The sequence below is a fragment of the Neoarius graeffei genome, chromosome 22 (genome assembly GCF_027579695.1).
Source record: "Neoarius graeffei isolate fNeoGra1 chromosome 22, fNeoGra1.pri, whole genome shotgun sequence".
Classification (NCBI taxonomy): Eukaryota; Metazoa; Chordata; class Actinopteri; order Siluriformes; family Ariidae; genus Neoarius; species Neoarius graeffei.
Window position 1 is genome coordinate 11,808,554 of NC_083590.1, and position 12,984 is coordinate 11,821,537.

Consider the following 12,984-nt stretch of genomic DNA (forward strand, 5'->3'; position numbering starts at 1 on the left):
ACGAAGTATTTCCTTCGTAACTACGCTGATAACACTGTGTTTTTGTCAAACATCGGAGCTTTGTATTCATTCTGAAGGTGTATTGTTATTAATATTGAATAAAAAGTAACTGGGATATATCATTGTTAATTATCATTAAAATTTTAGGTAAATTATTTTAATTTGCATCTTATACGGATTTTATAAGGGAAATACGGATTTTGGAGGTTGGTTATACAGGTTTGATTGACCAAAGGTTGACATGTATGACAACGTTACCCTCCATCTCCTGCAGCCTGAATACAGCAGAGCTGACTCACGCGTGCAAGATGAGCAAAACCCTGACTGATAAGATCACAGCTCTTGCTGAATAACGCTTCGCTGACTCGAGTGGGACTGTAACCAACCACAAGGATGATTCAGAAATTTTTATTGACAAGTTAGCAAACACAATATAATGTACATCATTGGATCACAGTGCTGATAAACCAGTAAAATTGTCGTTCAGTGCTCTCACAGGTTATTAAAGTTTCCTCCAGCAATCCCACACACACATGTGATTGTCCCATGAAACTGTTGGTTTAATTTTCTGTCATAACACCAGTTTCCTGAATGAAGGAAAAGCCGTGTAACTTGCTGGCAGTGTGGTTAAGGAGATGTTCTGGAAGGAGGCTGTAGTTTTCTGATTATAGCTGCTGTAATGTTACTTAGTTTTGGACACCAATCAAGGTTATGAACAGAAAGGTGATGTCTTGGACGCTTCCCCCCCTCCATAAGTCATTACTCCTTTATCTAAATGCTGAAGGTGTAATAAAAGCAGGAAGGATCCTGATACCAAAAGAACACTTTCCTTCCTTCCATCCATCTCCCCAACACTACCTGAATCTCCAGGTGTGTACAGTACAAAAACTTTTTCTTTTTTTTGTCCATCACTCTTAATTCTCAGCTGTTAGTAGACTGGTGAAGGTTTAATAAGGTCACTGACTCCAAATCTCAGTTCTCCACCTCGTTCCTACTTCAGTCTCCAGCTTTCTCTTCTGCTTTAAAATCAATCTCTTTTCTTCATCCTGGATTTCCTCCTTCAGGATTTGAGGCCCATTCGAGCCATGAGCTGCTCGTACACGGTCCACGCCATCGCCGCCATCATCGTCCTACGGAGACAGCGAGGCACGGCACCACGGAAGAACCCAGCCAAGCCGTGTTCCTGAAAAACAAACAAAAAAAAAAACACGCACACCATGTTTTCACTGAACATTAAAACGAGTCCAGGTCCATGCTCTAAACCTGAAAGTGAGAGTGAGCGAGCAAATGTTAATACATCAACCATTTCCAGTCTGCGTACTAAAGTAACCTGGAGTCAGATCATCTCAAGATCTCCGATTGACAGCGTTGACCTTTGTCTGGGGTTTAGAAGAGACGGAGACAGAGGAGTGTCTTAAAGCACTAACTGCAGGGGTGAACGTGTAACAAGAGCAAGAAGCCTGAAGCGTACGGTCCTGTGCCACACACTCAGACATGTGGAAGGAAATGCTGGAGCCCAAAAATGGCTTAAAAAAAAAAAAATGAAACGGTTTAACATTAAATAAAACTATAATCAGTAAGCCATAATAAATGAAACAAAGTAAATATTTGATGAGATGACCTTTCGCTTTATAAAAAAAAAAAAGTCTGAGTGAGTGCAGTTTTATGCGGAAATGATCTGTAGGTTTTCCTGAGCATCTTACAGAACCAGCCGCAGTTCTTCTGGACACTTTGACTGTCACACTCACTTCTTCATTTTGCACCAAAACCCAGCAGCCTTCATTGTGTTTTATTTTTTTCCCCCTGCAACATTTAATTTTGTGCTAGAAAACAAACGTTTGGACTCTGAAATGTTGTGTTGCTGACTCGATAATATAGAAGTCAAAATAGAAATCTATAGCAGTTTGTATTTAATACTTTTGCACAGTGCTGTAAATTGATAAATGGGTTTTCCCCCCCTTCATATCTTAAAACAACTTTATTGTTAAACGTATAACAAAAAATTAGCGATAACTGACGTTTCAATATCGCTGACATCATAAACAGTGTTAAGTGATGATGAAAAACTTGAACTGACTTTTAATGTAGAACTGAAGTCATTTTAAACTTGCTTTATTTCTTAATTAACGTGTTATTCAATTGCGTTTTCGGTTTTAGTAACCTTATGTCATGACTTGTATTGGCAACTAACCGCAATTAAATATTATACTTATCAGCCTATTCGGTTTTTAGCCGTGTTGAATTTAGTGCGTTTGGTCCATGGCAGGCGTCGCTTAGCCGCGTGATCTTCACGAGACTTGTGCGAGACTTCGAAACGTCAAGTGTCAGCCAGGTGTCAGTGCCGTCATTTTGAAAACTGTTTTCCAAACGAAATATTGCACAAAAATGAGTTTAAATGACGATTACTGCCGACTTTTTTTCCAGACTTTCCTGATTGCTATCAAAACAAACAAAACTTCCGGCTTTTTCAAAAGAGGCCGCGCGCGTCTTTTGACAACGTTGGCAGATGTTGGTCACTTACCCTGTGTCTGAAATCGCTCCCTACTCACTATATAGGGCACGATATTATAGTGAGTTTGCCATTTTGTAGTGCTGTCCGAAACCTTAGTGAGGATTTACACCCTATATAGTGCACTCATAGTATCCCACAATGCATCACGAAACGTAGTGTACAACGATGGTCACTAACCAAAGCAATATATCCCATCATGCATTGTGGTCGCACTGAAAGAAATCAAATTAAAAGTCTCAAATGTGATTTAATAAAAGGCAGCGGCAAAGAAGAAAGTATTCAGCCTTGATTTAAAAAAACAAGCAAACTGCAAGCTGCAGGTACTTTGCATTGATTGTGGGAAATGCGCTCAGTATAATATGAATTTATCACAAAAACGCACGCATGTATTTATTATTTTGAAAACCCACCAGCCGACTGATCTGGCACGCTTTAATCGTGCGACAGTACTGACGTAAATAACGGTGCGATGAACTCGTGTCTGAAAGCGTTTTTTCCTCTATATAGTAATTCCCCATATAGTGAGTAGGGAGTAGTGAACGAGTGAGCGATTTCGGACACAGGGAACGTTGGCAGATGTCGGTCGCTTTGATTTCCGCTGTACGTTTTACTTCCATCCTACGATGTCTCGCACAGGTCTCAGCGAATCTCGTTTACGCCCATTGCTTTGACATATGGACTGATATATTACAGAGCGTATTTCAAACACTCATAACTTGCTATAGCAGCGACAAAATAGCGATCAAAAATGCATTCCGATATTTAATAAAATTAGATAAACAGAATTTTGATAAGAAAAAAAATTGCCTTCAGTTCCCCTTTAAAGTCCCACGAGTGCACATCCCAGACCCAAAAGCCTTTGCACATATGGAATCAGATTGGATGTTTAATTTTGGCTTTTTTTTTTTTTTTTGCTTGGATGAGCAACATCTTGTAAATCAAACAGTCCAGCTTCCCACTGCATGTTTGGAGAATAATAAAATCTATACTTTGACAACTGGCAAATTGCTGTAGTATGTAACCCAGGTGTGACTGAGGGTTGTTGTTTTTTTCCCTTGGTTGTTTCTTTAATGTGTCACTAATGGAGTTATGTAATTCCCAATTCATGTAATGTACAGTTCATGTATTTAGAAACCAGTGTTAAACATTTAAAATATGAGAGGTAAAAAATATATTTCATTAGAAAATAACAGGAATAATATTAACTTTGTTACACTGTATGGTGTGTGTAATTGCATATTATTCATAAGTCCCTATTGGTGAAATGATACAACTGGGGCATGTCATTGGTTGGTGGATGGGAAGAATATGGCCTATGCACCGGAAACATTCGCATGACGAGGTCAGAAGGCGAGAGACTTGAAGGAGGAGCTCTGGCATTTGGTGAGGCTGGGCAGCGGAGTTTTTTTGGGGAAAGCGGAAAAGAAGTCCCATCCCGGTAGCTGAGTAAGCTAACCAAGTGCAACGTGACTCGTGGGCATGCTTATATTTGAAGTGTAAGTAGCTGCACAGTTGGCGCCCTTGGCTTCCAAACAGTCAGTGGTTCCACTGTGTAGCCAGCGTGGGAGCCACACAGCCCGGATAGCGCCCTGGTGACCTGGAAAGCCAGTGGTTCCTCCGGCTACGAGGGAGCAAAGTCATCAGCTATCTGCAGTTGGCCTTGTACAGAGCGCGCGAGGTTTTCCTTTGTTTCCGATGGGGACTATGGTACCGTGAGTAAAGGACAGTGGGGTTTTTTCCCCAGTCAAAGGACAATTAACAGGCTTGCAACGTTTTATTTTGGGGGATATTTTGTTTAAATGCTGACTTCTTTGTTTAATACATGCACATGTATTGTGAAGGTGTATAGTAACCAAGGTTATCTGAGTGTGGTCACACCATTTTGCTCTACTATGTTCTAAGGGATTGTTCAGCCCTGCGTGGCTAAAGTGTATTTTGTTTCGTCTTTTTGATTATTGGAGAACATTGTATGGTGACATTGAGTGCGACAAGAGAATTTCTATTGTTTAATTGCTGCATTTACTAGGATATGGAGATTTAGTTGATTAAATGGGAGCCGTGATTACGTGTAGCAGCGGTACTGCAGTAGCGGCAATTAGGGGGCCAAGCACCCTCGCGGTTAACCTGTGTACCTACTACTTTTCTAGTTAATCTTCAGGGGTATGTGTTTTCTGATCATAAATGTGTAATTTTTTTTATACATCAGAGTTCAGACCACTCACTGAATATCGTAAGACTTTAAAAGTAACTACAGCTTGAATCCAACTATAGTCTGGTTATCATTGGACATGATTCGGGCTACAAGTCTAAGGGGGGGGAGGGGGAGGGACCCCTTCAGGGTGGTAATGTAACTCTACTTCATTACACCACCCTGTCGTTGATTAATTTCCAAAAACAGTGCATCAGGAAGTCCTTACTTAGTGTATAGTTGTATGTGCGGAATGTTTGTAATTTTTTTTTAAATAAATAACGTACGCAAAAGAGAAAAGTCTGTGGTTGACGTGGAATTTCAAGAGGTGTTCAGATCAGGAATACACATCTCTGGGAAACAAACAAACAAAAACAAACAAACAAACAAGAGCATCACTGATGCAGTAGCTTACACAGCCATTTATAATTAGCCAAATTTCTCTTCAGGAGAAAAAATTTGAACTAGAGTCATCAAATGATGACACATGAAACCCCATTCCAAATTTTCTTAAGTTGAATTGGTTGCTATGGAAATATGGGGGGAAAAAAATTATAAAAAGTCAGAGAAATGTCAAAAGGCACAACTTCTCTAGTCACTTAATATAACTGTCAGGTTTCATGAAAAAAAAAAAAAAAAACTCCTAATAGTTTTTGAGTTATGCTCCAGAAAGTAAAACGTTTACAGACGGACGGAGCGATAGCTGTAGCCCCCTGGATGATACGCCGGGGATAAAAATTTGATCTTAAAACAATCCGAATCAAAATCCAGTGGAAGCTCCAGGAGTAGCAGCGATTTTTGTGAATTGTGGACGGACGGACGGACGACGCGTGAGGGCGATAGCACATCGGTGGATGAGTTAAAAATCCTGCCATGGAAGATTCAGGTTGTGTTTAGGGTTAATGATGATAGCATTAGTGCAGTGATTTGATTTTGATCGATCTCCACCCAAAAAGTGTCCGTAGATCGTTAAAGCCAGTATCTCACTGGACTAGTTGGAGACCCAACAATTGCGATAAAAAATGCGAATTAGCGACAATTTTCACTCTGAATCACACTGAACTGATAGTCGCATATTTTACCACAATTTTCACATCTCCAACTAGTCGCAGGCTGTCGCAGCCCGGCTTTCCCTCGGCAGGCAGGGAAGTAGAGGAAGCCTCGCGTTAACTGACTTGAGAAGGGTTCATGACGGCTTTGTGACACCAGCGACGCATTTGTGGCTATTTTGAGAGAAATTTTGTCGCACGAATTTTTTGAACACGTTCAAAATTTCAGTGATGAAGGAGCGACACTTTGCGGCTCATGCGAGGAAAGTGAGAAGCCCCGCGAACGTTTCAAGGCGCTTTTGAAACTCTTTCGCAAGCTGTCGCAGCCCAGTGAGATACTAGCTTAACTGTTGCATTTGTCTGAATGACGGACGCTTTGATTGCGTGTTCGGATGAACAAGTATTAGCGTGCTAGTTTCTTTTTTATATAAACTAAACTTGTATAAGTGCATGGAACTACGACTCCAGTGTCTCATAATGAGTGATTTCTCCACAGGGTTTCCCCTGATAGTATCGCTCACACAACACACACAGAGATGAGCCTGTAGGGTGGAGGAGGTGAGGCAGTGAAGAGAGCAGGACTTACGCTGTAGATGTACGTGAGAGCGTCTGCGCTCCTTCTGAAGCGATGAGGATTCACCTGCATGTGTGTCTTCACCACATCTGCAGGCTGCGTGATCAGAGACGCCAACACCCCCGCTCCAACGCCACAGCTGAAGTTCGCCAACGTGGCGTACGCCGACTCACTTATCTCTACACACACACACAGGTTTGAGAAAATGCTGGGTCTAAACCTAAACAATCTACTTTAATGAGGACCAGCCAAATAATATATTCTGCATTTCAGTCACTAGAGATATCTGATCCTCACACACTCTCACACACGGGTGCTGACCGTGAGGCAGCGTGTTCTTGGCCTGGCTGTAGAACATGACGTAGATGCCGGAGAAGGGAACGTCTCGGAGCAGAGTGGCTGTGAGACCGGAGAACAGCGCTCTCGTCCCCTCTGTCCGACACACACTGCGCAGAGCTCCTGCTACACTGCTGTAGTTATAACGCCCACTCTGGACAACACACACACACACGTTAAAACAGAAGCACGGGTGTGTACACACACACTCCAAGTCATGTCTCACAGTCGCACCTCAAAGCGCGTTTTGATGACGGTGACCGGCAGCATGCAGACTCCCGCGACACAGCGGGCTCCAGCCCCCAGCAGCATGGCCTCCACGGGATGCATCGCTCGGTCACAGAAGAAGTGCTGCTTCACGCTGTAGTAGGTGCTGAAGTAGATTCCCACACCGGGGATACACCGTACAAACGACTACCTCACACACACACAGACAGGGAGTTAAGGCAGTGTGGTGTAATGGAAGACAGACAAACACATTCTTAATGTTCAAGAGTAAACAGAAAATGTACACACACTGGCCAAAGGTTTGTACACTCCATGACCGTGACACCACCCGTATGTGCATCTTCTCTTCTGGGAAGGCTTTCCACTCGATTTTAGGGCGTGGCTGTGGGGATGTGTGTTCATTCAGCTAGTTGGGATGTTGAGGAGAGTCAGTTCATCCTAAAGGTTTTGAGTTCGGTCAGGGCTCTGTGCAGGACACTCGAGTTCTTCACTCCAACCTTGTCTTCATGGAAGTATGGTCAGACTGGAACGGGTTTGGGTCGCGTATTTCCAGCGAACTTCCAACTTTGTGGTAACAGTTTGGAGAAGAAGAACCACATGGATGGGACAGTGAGGTGTCCACATACTTTTGGCCAGGTAGTGTACACAATGAGTGTGTGTGTGTATATGACAGTCACTCACAGGTGAGACTCCCTTCCAAAGTCCAAGCAGCTTCTCCGTCTTCACAACAGTGAGGAAGACTGTTACCATGCCAACCCTTCCTGAACTAAAACAGAGAAAGGAGCAAATCACAATCACTCACCAAAGCTCCACCCACAAAACAACCGCAACCCATCAGACCCCCTCCGTGTCTACCGACTATCCAATCCAACCATGGGTCCCCGCCCACAAAATGTCCCCATAACCAGTGCACCCTCAGTCCCCGCCCCCAGTGTGACTGTATCCAATTACAGCTCTGTTTCTGAAACAATTAGGCCAGTATCTCACTGGGCTGTGACAGCTCGTGACTAGTTGGAGACAACAATTGCGATAAAACATGTGAATTAGTGACAATTTTCACTTGGAATCACACTGATTTGCATGTTTTATTGCAATTGTTGTGTCTCCAACTAGTCGCAGCCCAGTGAGATACACTTGCACTTCCTGTCTCACAGAAACTGACTTGAGAAGGGTTCGCGACGGCTTTGTGACACCGGCGACGCGTTTGCGGCTGTTTTGAGAGAAATTTTGTCGCACGAATTTTTTGAACACGTTCAAAATTTCAGCGGCGAAGGAGCGACACTTTGCAACTCGTGCGAGGAAATTGAGAAGCCCCACAAACGTTTCAAGGCACTTTTGAAACTCTCTCGCAAATGACGTTTGCAATTTGTCGCAAGCTGTCGCAGCCCAGTGAGATACTGGCTTTACAGTTTTGTAGTTTGGGTTTGGTGATCACTTGACTGCAAGTTTCCTTCCACATGGTTATGATTTTTACTGGCAATCACTAGTGCATATGCACGTGTGTGTGTCTGTCTGTCTGTCTGTCTGTCTGTCTGTCTGTCTGTCTCTCTCGCCCCCTCACCCGGGCTGGACGCTGCTCTGGATGGTCTGTAGACGTGTCTTCACCAGATCCAGCGGCTGGAAGAGCAGAGTGGAGCAGGTTCCGCTCAGAGAACCACACATGAAGGCTTTAATCACAGGGTGAGCCTGTAAAAAAAAAAAAAAAAAAAAAAAAACACACACACTTTACAAAACTGGGGTTTGAAGGCTGTGTGATATTTATAGAGGTCATCATGTTCATAAAGCAAAATACAAGACTGTAGGAGAGTATCTAGTCTGTTGCTGTGTGTGTGTGTGTGTGTGTGTGTGTGTGTGTGTGTGTGTGTGTGTGTCTCCGAGTTAAATATTGAAAGGATCCTTCTGTTTATGTAAAGTGCACTATCTGGCATGAGCAAAGAGTGACAGATAACTGAACATACATTCACTACAATCACAACATCCTCTCTCTCGCACACGAGAAGCAGGGAGGCCGTCACATCAGTGACCGACCCCGCGGCCGCCTCTCTGTGTGGAGTTTACTGCAGGAAACCCAAAAGCATCATCCATCATAAAAATAAACCGGATCCAAAGTGGTGTGTGGTTCATTCTCATTTAACTGGAGACCTGCACGTGTAAACATTAGATATCTTCAAGAAGTTAAATAAATCAATCTGTAAAAGCGTGAAAATTAAAGACTCATGTTTATACATTTATATTAAGTAAATTTATTGCACTTTTTGGAGAGTATTTATTTATTTATTCCACACTCACTATCTTTTTTTTCTCCCTCCCATGCATTCGTTTCTGCTTTTTTTTTGTGGGAAACCCCCCCCCACACACACACCTTTTTCTTTTTTTTTTTTTACAGGCACATTTCTATTTATTTATTTTTTAAAAATCAGGTTTTTTTTGTTTCAAGTTGAATCTTTTCTCTGCCTCTTTTAGAAAAGTCTATAAACATGTAACATACACCTGTCTTCATCCTTTAAAATACCCAACCCCCCCCCCAAAAAAAACTTATTGTTGTAATAAAATAAAAATAATAAAAATAACAGATGTTTCCTTACCAGAGAAAACTCCATGAGGTCAGAGGAGACGCGAACTCAGTTTCTCCTGATTCAGGATTTTTATCTTCCTAAAGAAAGCAAACATCATAGAGGTCACCTGAGGTCACGTGACTTTATTCCACTGTAGGAGTGAATTAATGGCACAGCGCTCCTCATTAACCAGTCAGAAGCTTCACCACGAGCACGTGCTGCTTCTAATAAACGCCACATGATTTCTGTCCTGGTGATCAAATTATATACAGAAGCACAGGAGGGGAGAGGATCTGATCCCAGACTCCTGAAAAACCTCCATACACACAAAACTAATAACAGAAAATAATAAAGAGTCTCAGTGAGGGGTTTGATTTTAACACCATGTCAGTATTAAGTGCTGCATAGAACAGGAGTGAAGTTATAAAGAATAAAAACAAAAACAGCTCCTATTAAACATTTTAAAACACTAATCTAAAGAGGTTCGTTCAGTCTTTTCTAATTGGCGTTATTTATTTGGTCCACTTCCTGCCTGGTGCTGCAGGACGTGAGCAGATCTGAAGGACCATGGACGCTACAGTCCACCGGATGGAGATTGGTTCTGAGGAGAGGGTCAGGAGCTCCTCTGCTGGTTCCTGATGATGGAGCAGGAAGTGTAGGATACTGAGCCCTGGGTTCAGTCTTACCTTCTTACCTCCTGCAGGGCGAAGCAGGCTGCGGGTCAGTTGCTGCTGCTGTAGGGGAGAACCTGAAGGTCCACTGGAGGAACCCAGCTGTGTGTAGAAGTGTTTGCAGCCTCTGGTTTAGTTCAAGTCTCTGCGTCTCTTTGCGTCTCTGCTCCTCACACCACACCTTTAAAGAGGAGGGACAGGAGGCGGGGCAGGTCAGCCCTCTCAACACCGAGTTTGATTGGCTCTTAGAATGAGATATGCAAATGAGTCTAAAAACCCGACCCTGAATGAACACGCATGATCAGAGCTCCTGTTTTACCAGGAATAATAATAATAATAATAAATAATAATAATTTCCCTCTTTTCCTTAATTTTAGCATTGTTTTTCTAAATCTTCAGTTAACAATAATAATGAATTTAGAGTCACACTACAGCACTTCTGTAAGAAGGGAGATTTACTGTTTCCTGTCTGCAGATGACATTTCACTCACTCCATTCTTTCATTAATTCCTGAGAGAGAGAGAGAGAGAGAGAGAGAGAGAGAGAGAGAGAGAGAGAGGAGACTGACGGGGAGGGAGCGAGACAACACGAGAGAGAGAGGAGACTGACGGGGAGGGAGAGAGACAGCACGAGAGAGAGAGAGAGGAGACTGACGGGGAGGGAGAGAGACAGCACGAGAGAGAGAGAGGAGACTGACGGGGAGGGAGAGAGACTGACGGGGAGGGAGAGAGACAGCACGAGAGAGAGAGAGGAGACTGACGGGGAGGGAGAGAGACAGCACGAGAGAGAGAGGGGAGACTGACGGGGAGGGAGAGAGACAGCACGAGAGAGAGAGGAGAGACTGACGGGGAGGGAGAGAGACAGCACGAGAGAGAGAGAGGAGACTGATGGGGAGGGAGAGAGACAGCACGAGAGAGAGAGGAGACTGATGGGGAGGGAGAGAGAGAGGAGACTGATGGGGAGGGAGAGAGAGAGGAGACTGATGGGGAGGGAGAGAGACAGCACGAGAGAGAGAGAGGAGACTGACGGGGAGGGAGAGAGACAGCACGAGAGAGAGAGAAGACTGACGGGGAGGGAGAGAGACAGCACGAGAGAGAGAGGAGACTGACGGGGAGGGAGAGAGACAACATGAGAGAGAGAGGAGACTGATGGGGAGGGAGAGAGAGAGGAGACTGACGGGGAGGGAGAGAGACAGCACGAGAGAGAGAGAGGAGACTGATGGGGAGGGAGAGAGACAGCACGAGAGAGAGAGGAGACTGATGGGGAGGGAGAGAGAGAGGAGACTGATGGGGAGGGAGAGAGACAGCACGAGAGAGAGAGAGGAGACTGACGGGGAGGGAGAGAGACAGCACGAGAGAGAGAGAAGACTGACGGGGAGGGAGAGAGACAGCACGAGAGAGAGAGAGAGAGAGGAGACTGACGGGGAGGGAGAGAGACAGCACGAGAGAGAGAGGAGACTGACGGGGAGGGAGAGAGACAGCACGAGAGAGAGAGGAGACTGACGGGGAGGGAGAGAGACAACATGAGAGAGAGAGGAGACTGATGGGGAGGGAGAGAGAGAGGAGACTGACGGGGAGGGAGAGAGACAGCACGAGAGAGAGAGAGGAGACTGATGGGGAGGGAGAGAGACAGCACGAGAGAGAGAGGAGACTGATGGGGAGGGAGAGAGAGAGGAGACTGATGGGGAGGGAGAGAGACAGCACGAGAGAGAGAGAGGAGACTGACGGGGAGGGAGAGAGACAGCACGAGAGAGAGAGAAGACTGACGGGGAGGGAGAGAGACAGCACGAGAGAGAGAGAGAGGAGACTGACGGGGAGGGAGAGAGACAGCACGAGAGAGAGAGGAGACTGACGGGGAGGGAGAGAGACAGCACGAGAGAGAGAGGAGACTGACGGGGAGGGAGAGAGACAGCACGAGAGAGAGAGGAGACTGACGGGGAGGGAGAGAGACAACATGAGAGAGAGAGGAGACTGATGGGGAGGGAGAGAGAGAGGAGACTGACGGGGAGGGAGAGAGACAGCACGAGAGAGAGAGGAGACTGACGGGGAGAGAGAGAGACAGCACGAGAGAGAGAGAGAGAGAGAGAGGAGACTGACGGGGAGGGAGAGAGACAGCACGAGAGAGAGAGGAGACTGACGGGGAGGGAGAGAGACAACATGAGAGAGAGAGGAGACTGATGGGGAGGGAGAGAGAGAGGAGACTGACGGGGAGGGAGAGAGACAGCATGAGAGAGAGAGGAGACTGATGGGGAGGGAGAGAGACAGCACGAGAGAGAGAGGAGACTGACGGGGAGGGAGAAAGAGAGAGAGAGAGGAGACTGACGGGGAGGGAGAGAGAGAGAGAGAGGAGACTGACGGGGAGGGAGAAAGAGAGAGGGGAGACTAACGGGGAGGGAGAAAGAGAGAGGGGAGACTAACGGGGAGGGAGAAAGAGAGAGAGAGAGGGGAGACTAACGGGGAGGGAGAAAGAGAGAGAGAGAGAGAGGAGACTGATGGGGAGGGAGAAAGAGAGAGAGAGGAGACTGATGGGGAGGGAGAAAGAGAGAGAGAGAGAGAGAGAGAGGGGAGACTGACAGGGAGGGAGAGACAGACAGACAGACAGACAGGGAGGGAGAGACAGACAGACAGGAGACTGACAGACAGACACAGGAGACTGACAGGGAAGGAGAGAGAGACAGGGAGAGAGAGAGAGACAGACAGACAGGAGATTGACAGGGAGGGAGGGAGGGAGGGACAGACAGACAGAGAGACAGGAGACTGACAGAGACACAGGAGACTGACAGGGAGGGAGAGAGAGAAGACTGACTGAGGGAGGGAGAGATACAGACAGACAGAAGACTGACGGAGGGAGAGAGAGAGACAGGAGACTGAC

General features: G+C 45.5%; 1 protein-coding gene across 4 annotated transcripts; it reads right to left on the reverse strand.

The window, feature by feature from the left end:
* Window positions 1-392: 392 nt before the first annotated feature.
* Window positions 393-10,290, reverse strand: slc25a38a (solute carrier family 25 member 38a). 4 transcript variants are annotated; one of them, XM_060904008.1, is made up of 8 exons: window positions 10,137-10,290; window positions 9,473-9,540; window positions 8,449-8,573; window positions 7,569-7,653; window positions 6,894-7,073; window positions 6,645-6,813; window positions 6,336-6,502; window positions 393-1,183 (listed from the first exon to the last, which is right to left on the reverse strand). In XM_060904008.1, exons 2-8 carry the CDS (start codon window positions 9,485-9,487, stop codon window positions 1,061-1,063), a joined length of 864 nt encoding a protein of 287 aa, XP_060759991.1. In that variant the 5' UTR covers window positions 9,488-9,540; window positions 10,137-10,290; the 3' UTR covers window positions 393-1,060. The 4 variants fall into 4 exon arrangements, with proteins under 4 accessions (XP_060759991.1, XP_060759989.1, XP_060759993.1 ...); XM_060904006.1 differs by having other exon boundaries at window positions 10,129-10,290; XM_060904010.1 differs by lacking the exons at window positions 8,449-8,573; window positions 9,473-9,540; window positions 10,137-10,290 and adding an exon at window positions 7,176-7,451 and having other exon boundaries at window positions 7,569-7,609.
* Window positions 10,291-12,984: the final 2,694 nt, after the last annotated feature.

Bases quoted from the DNA above. Each gene is read 5' to 3' on its own strand.
- slc25a38a (XM_060904008.1), bottom strand. The intron at 7,654-8,448 runs GTGAGGGGGCGA...TCTCTGTTTTAG, and splicing joins CAGAGCAGCGTCCAGCCCGG to TTCAGGAAGGGTTGGCATGG. The intron at 6,503-6,644 runs GTCAGCACCCGT...GTGTGTGTGTAG, and splicing joins CAAGAACACGCTGCCTCACG to AGATAAGTGAGTCGGCGTAC.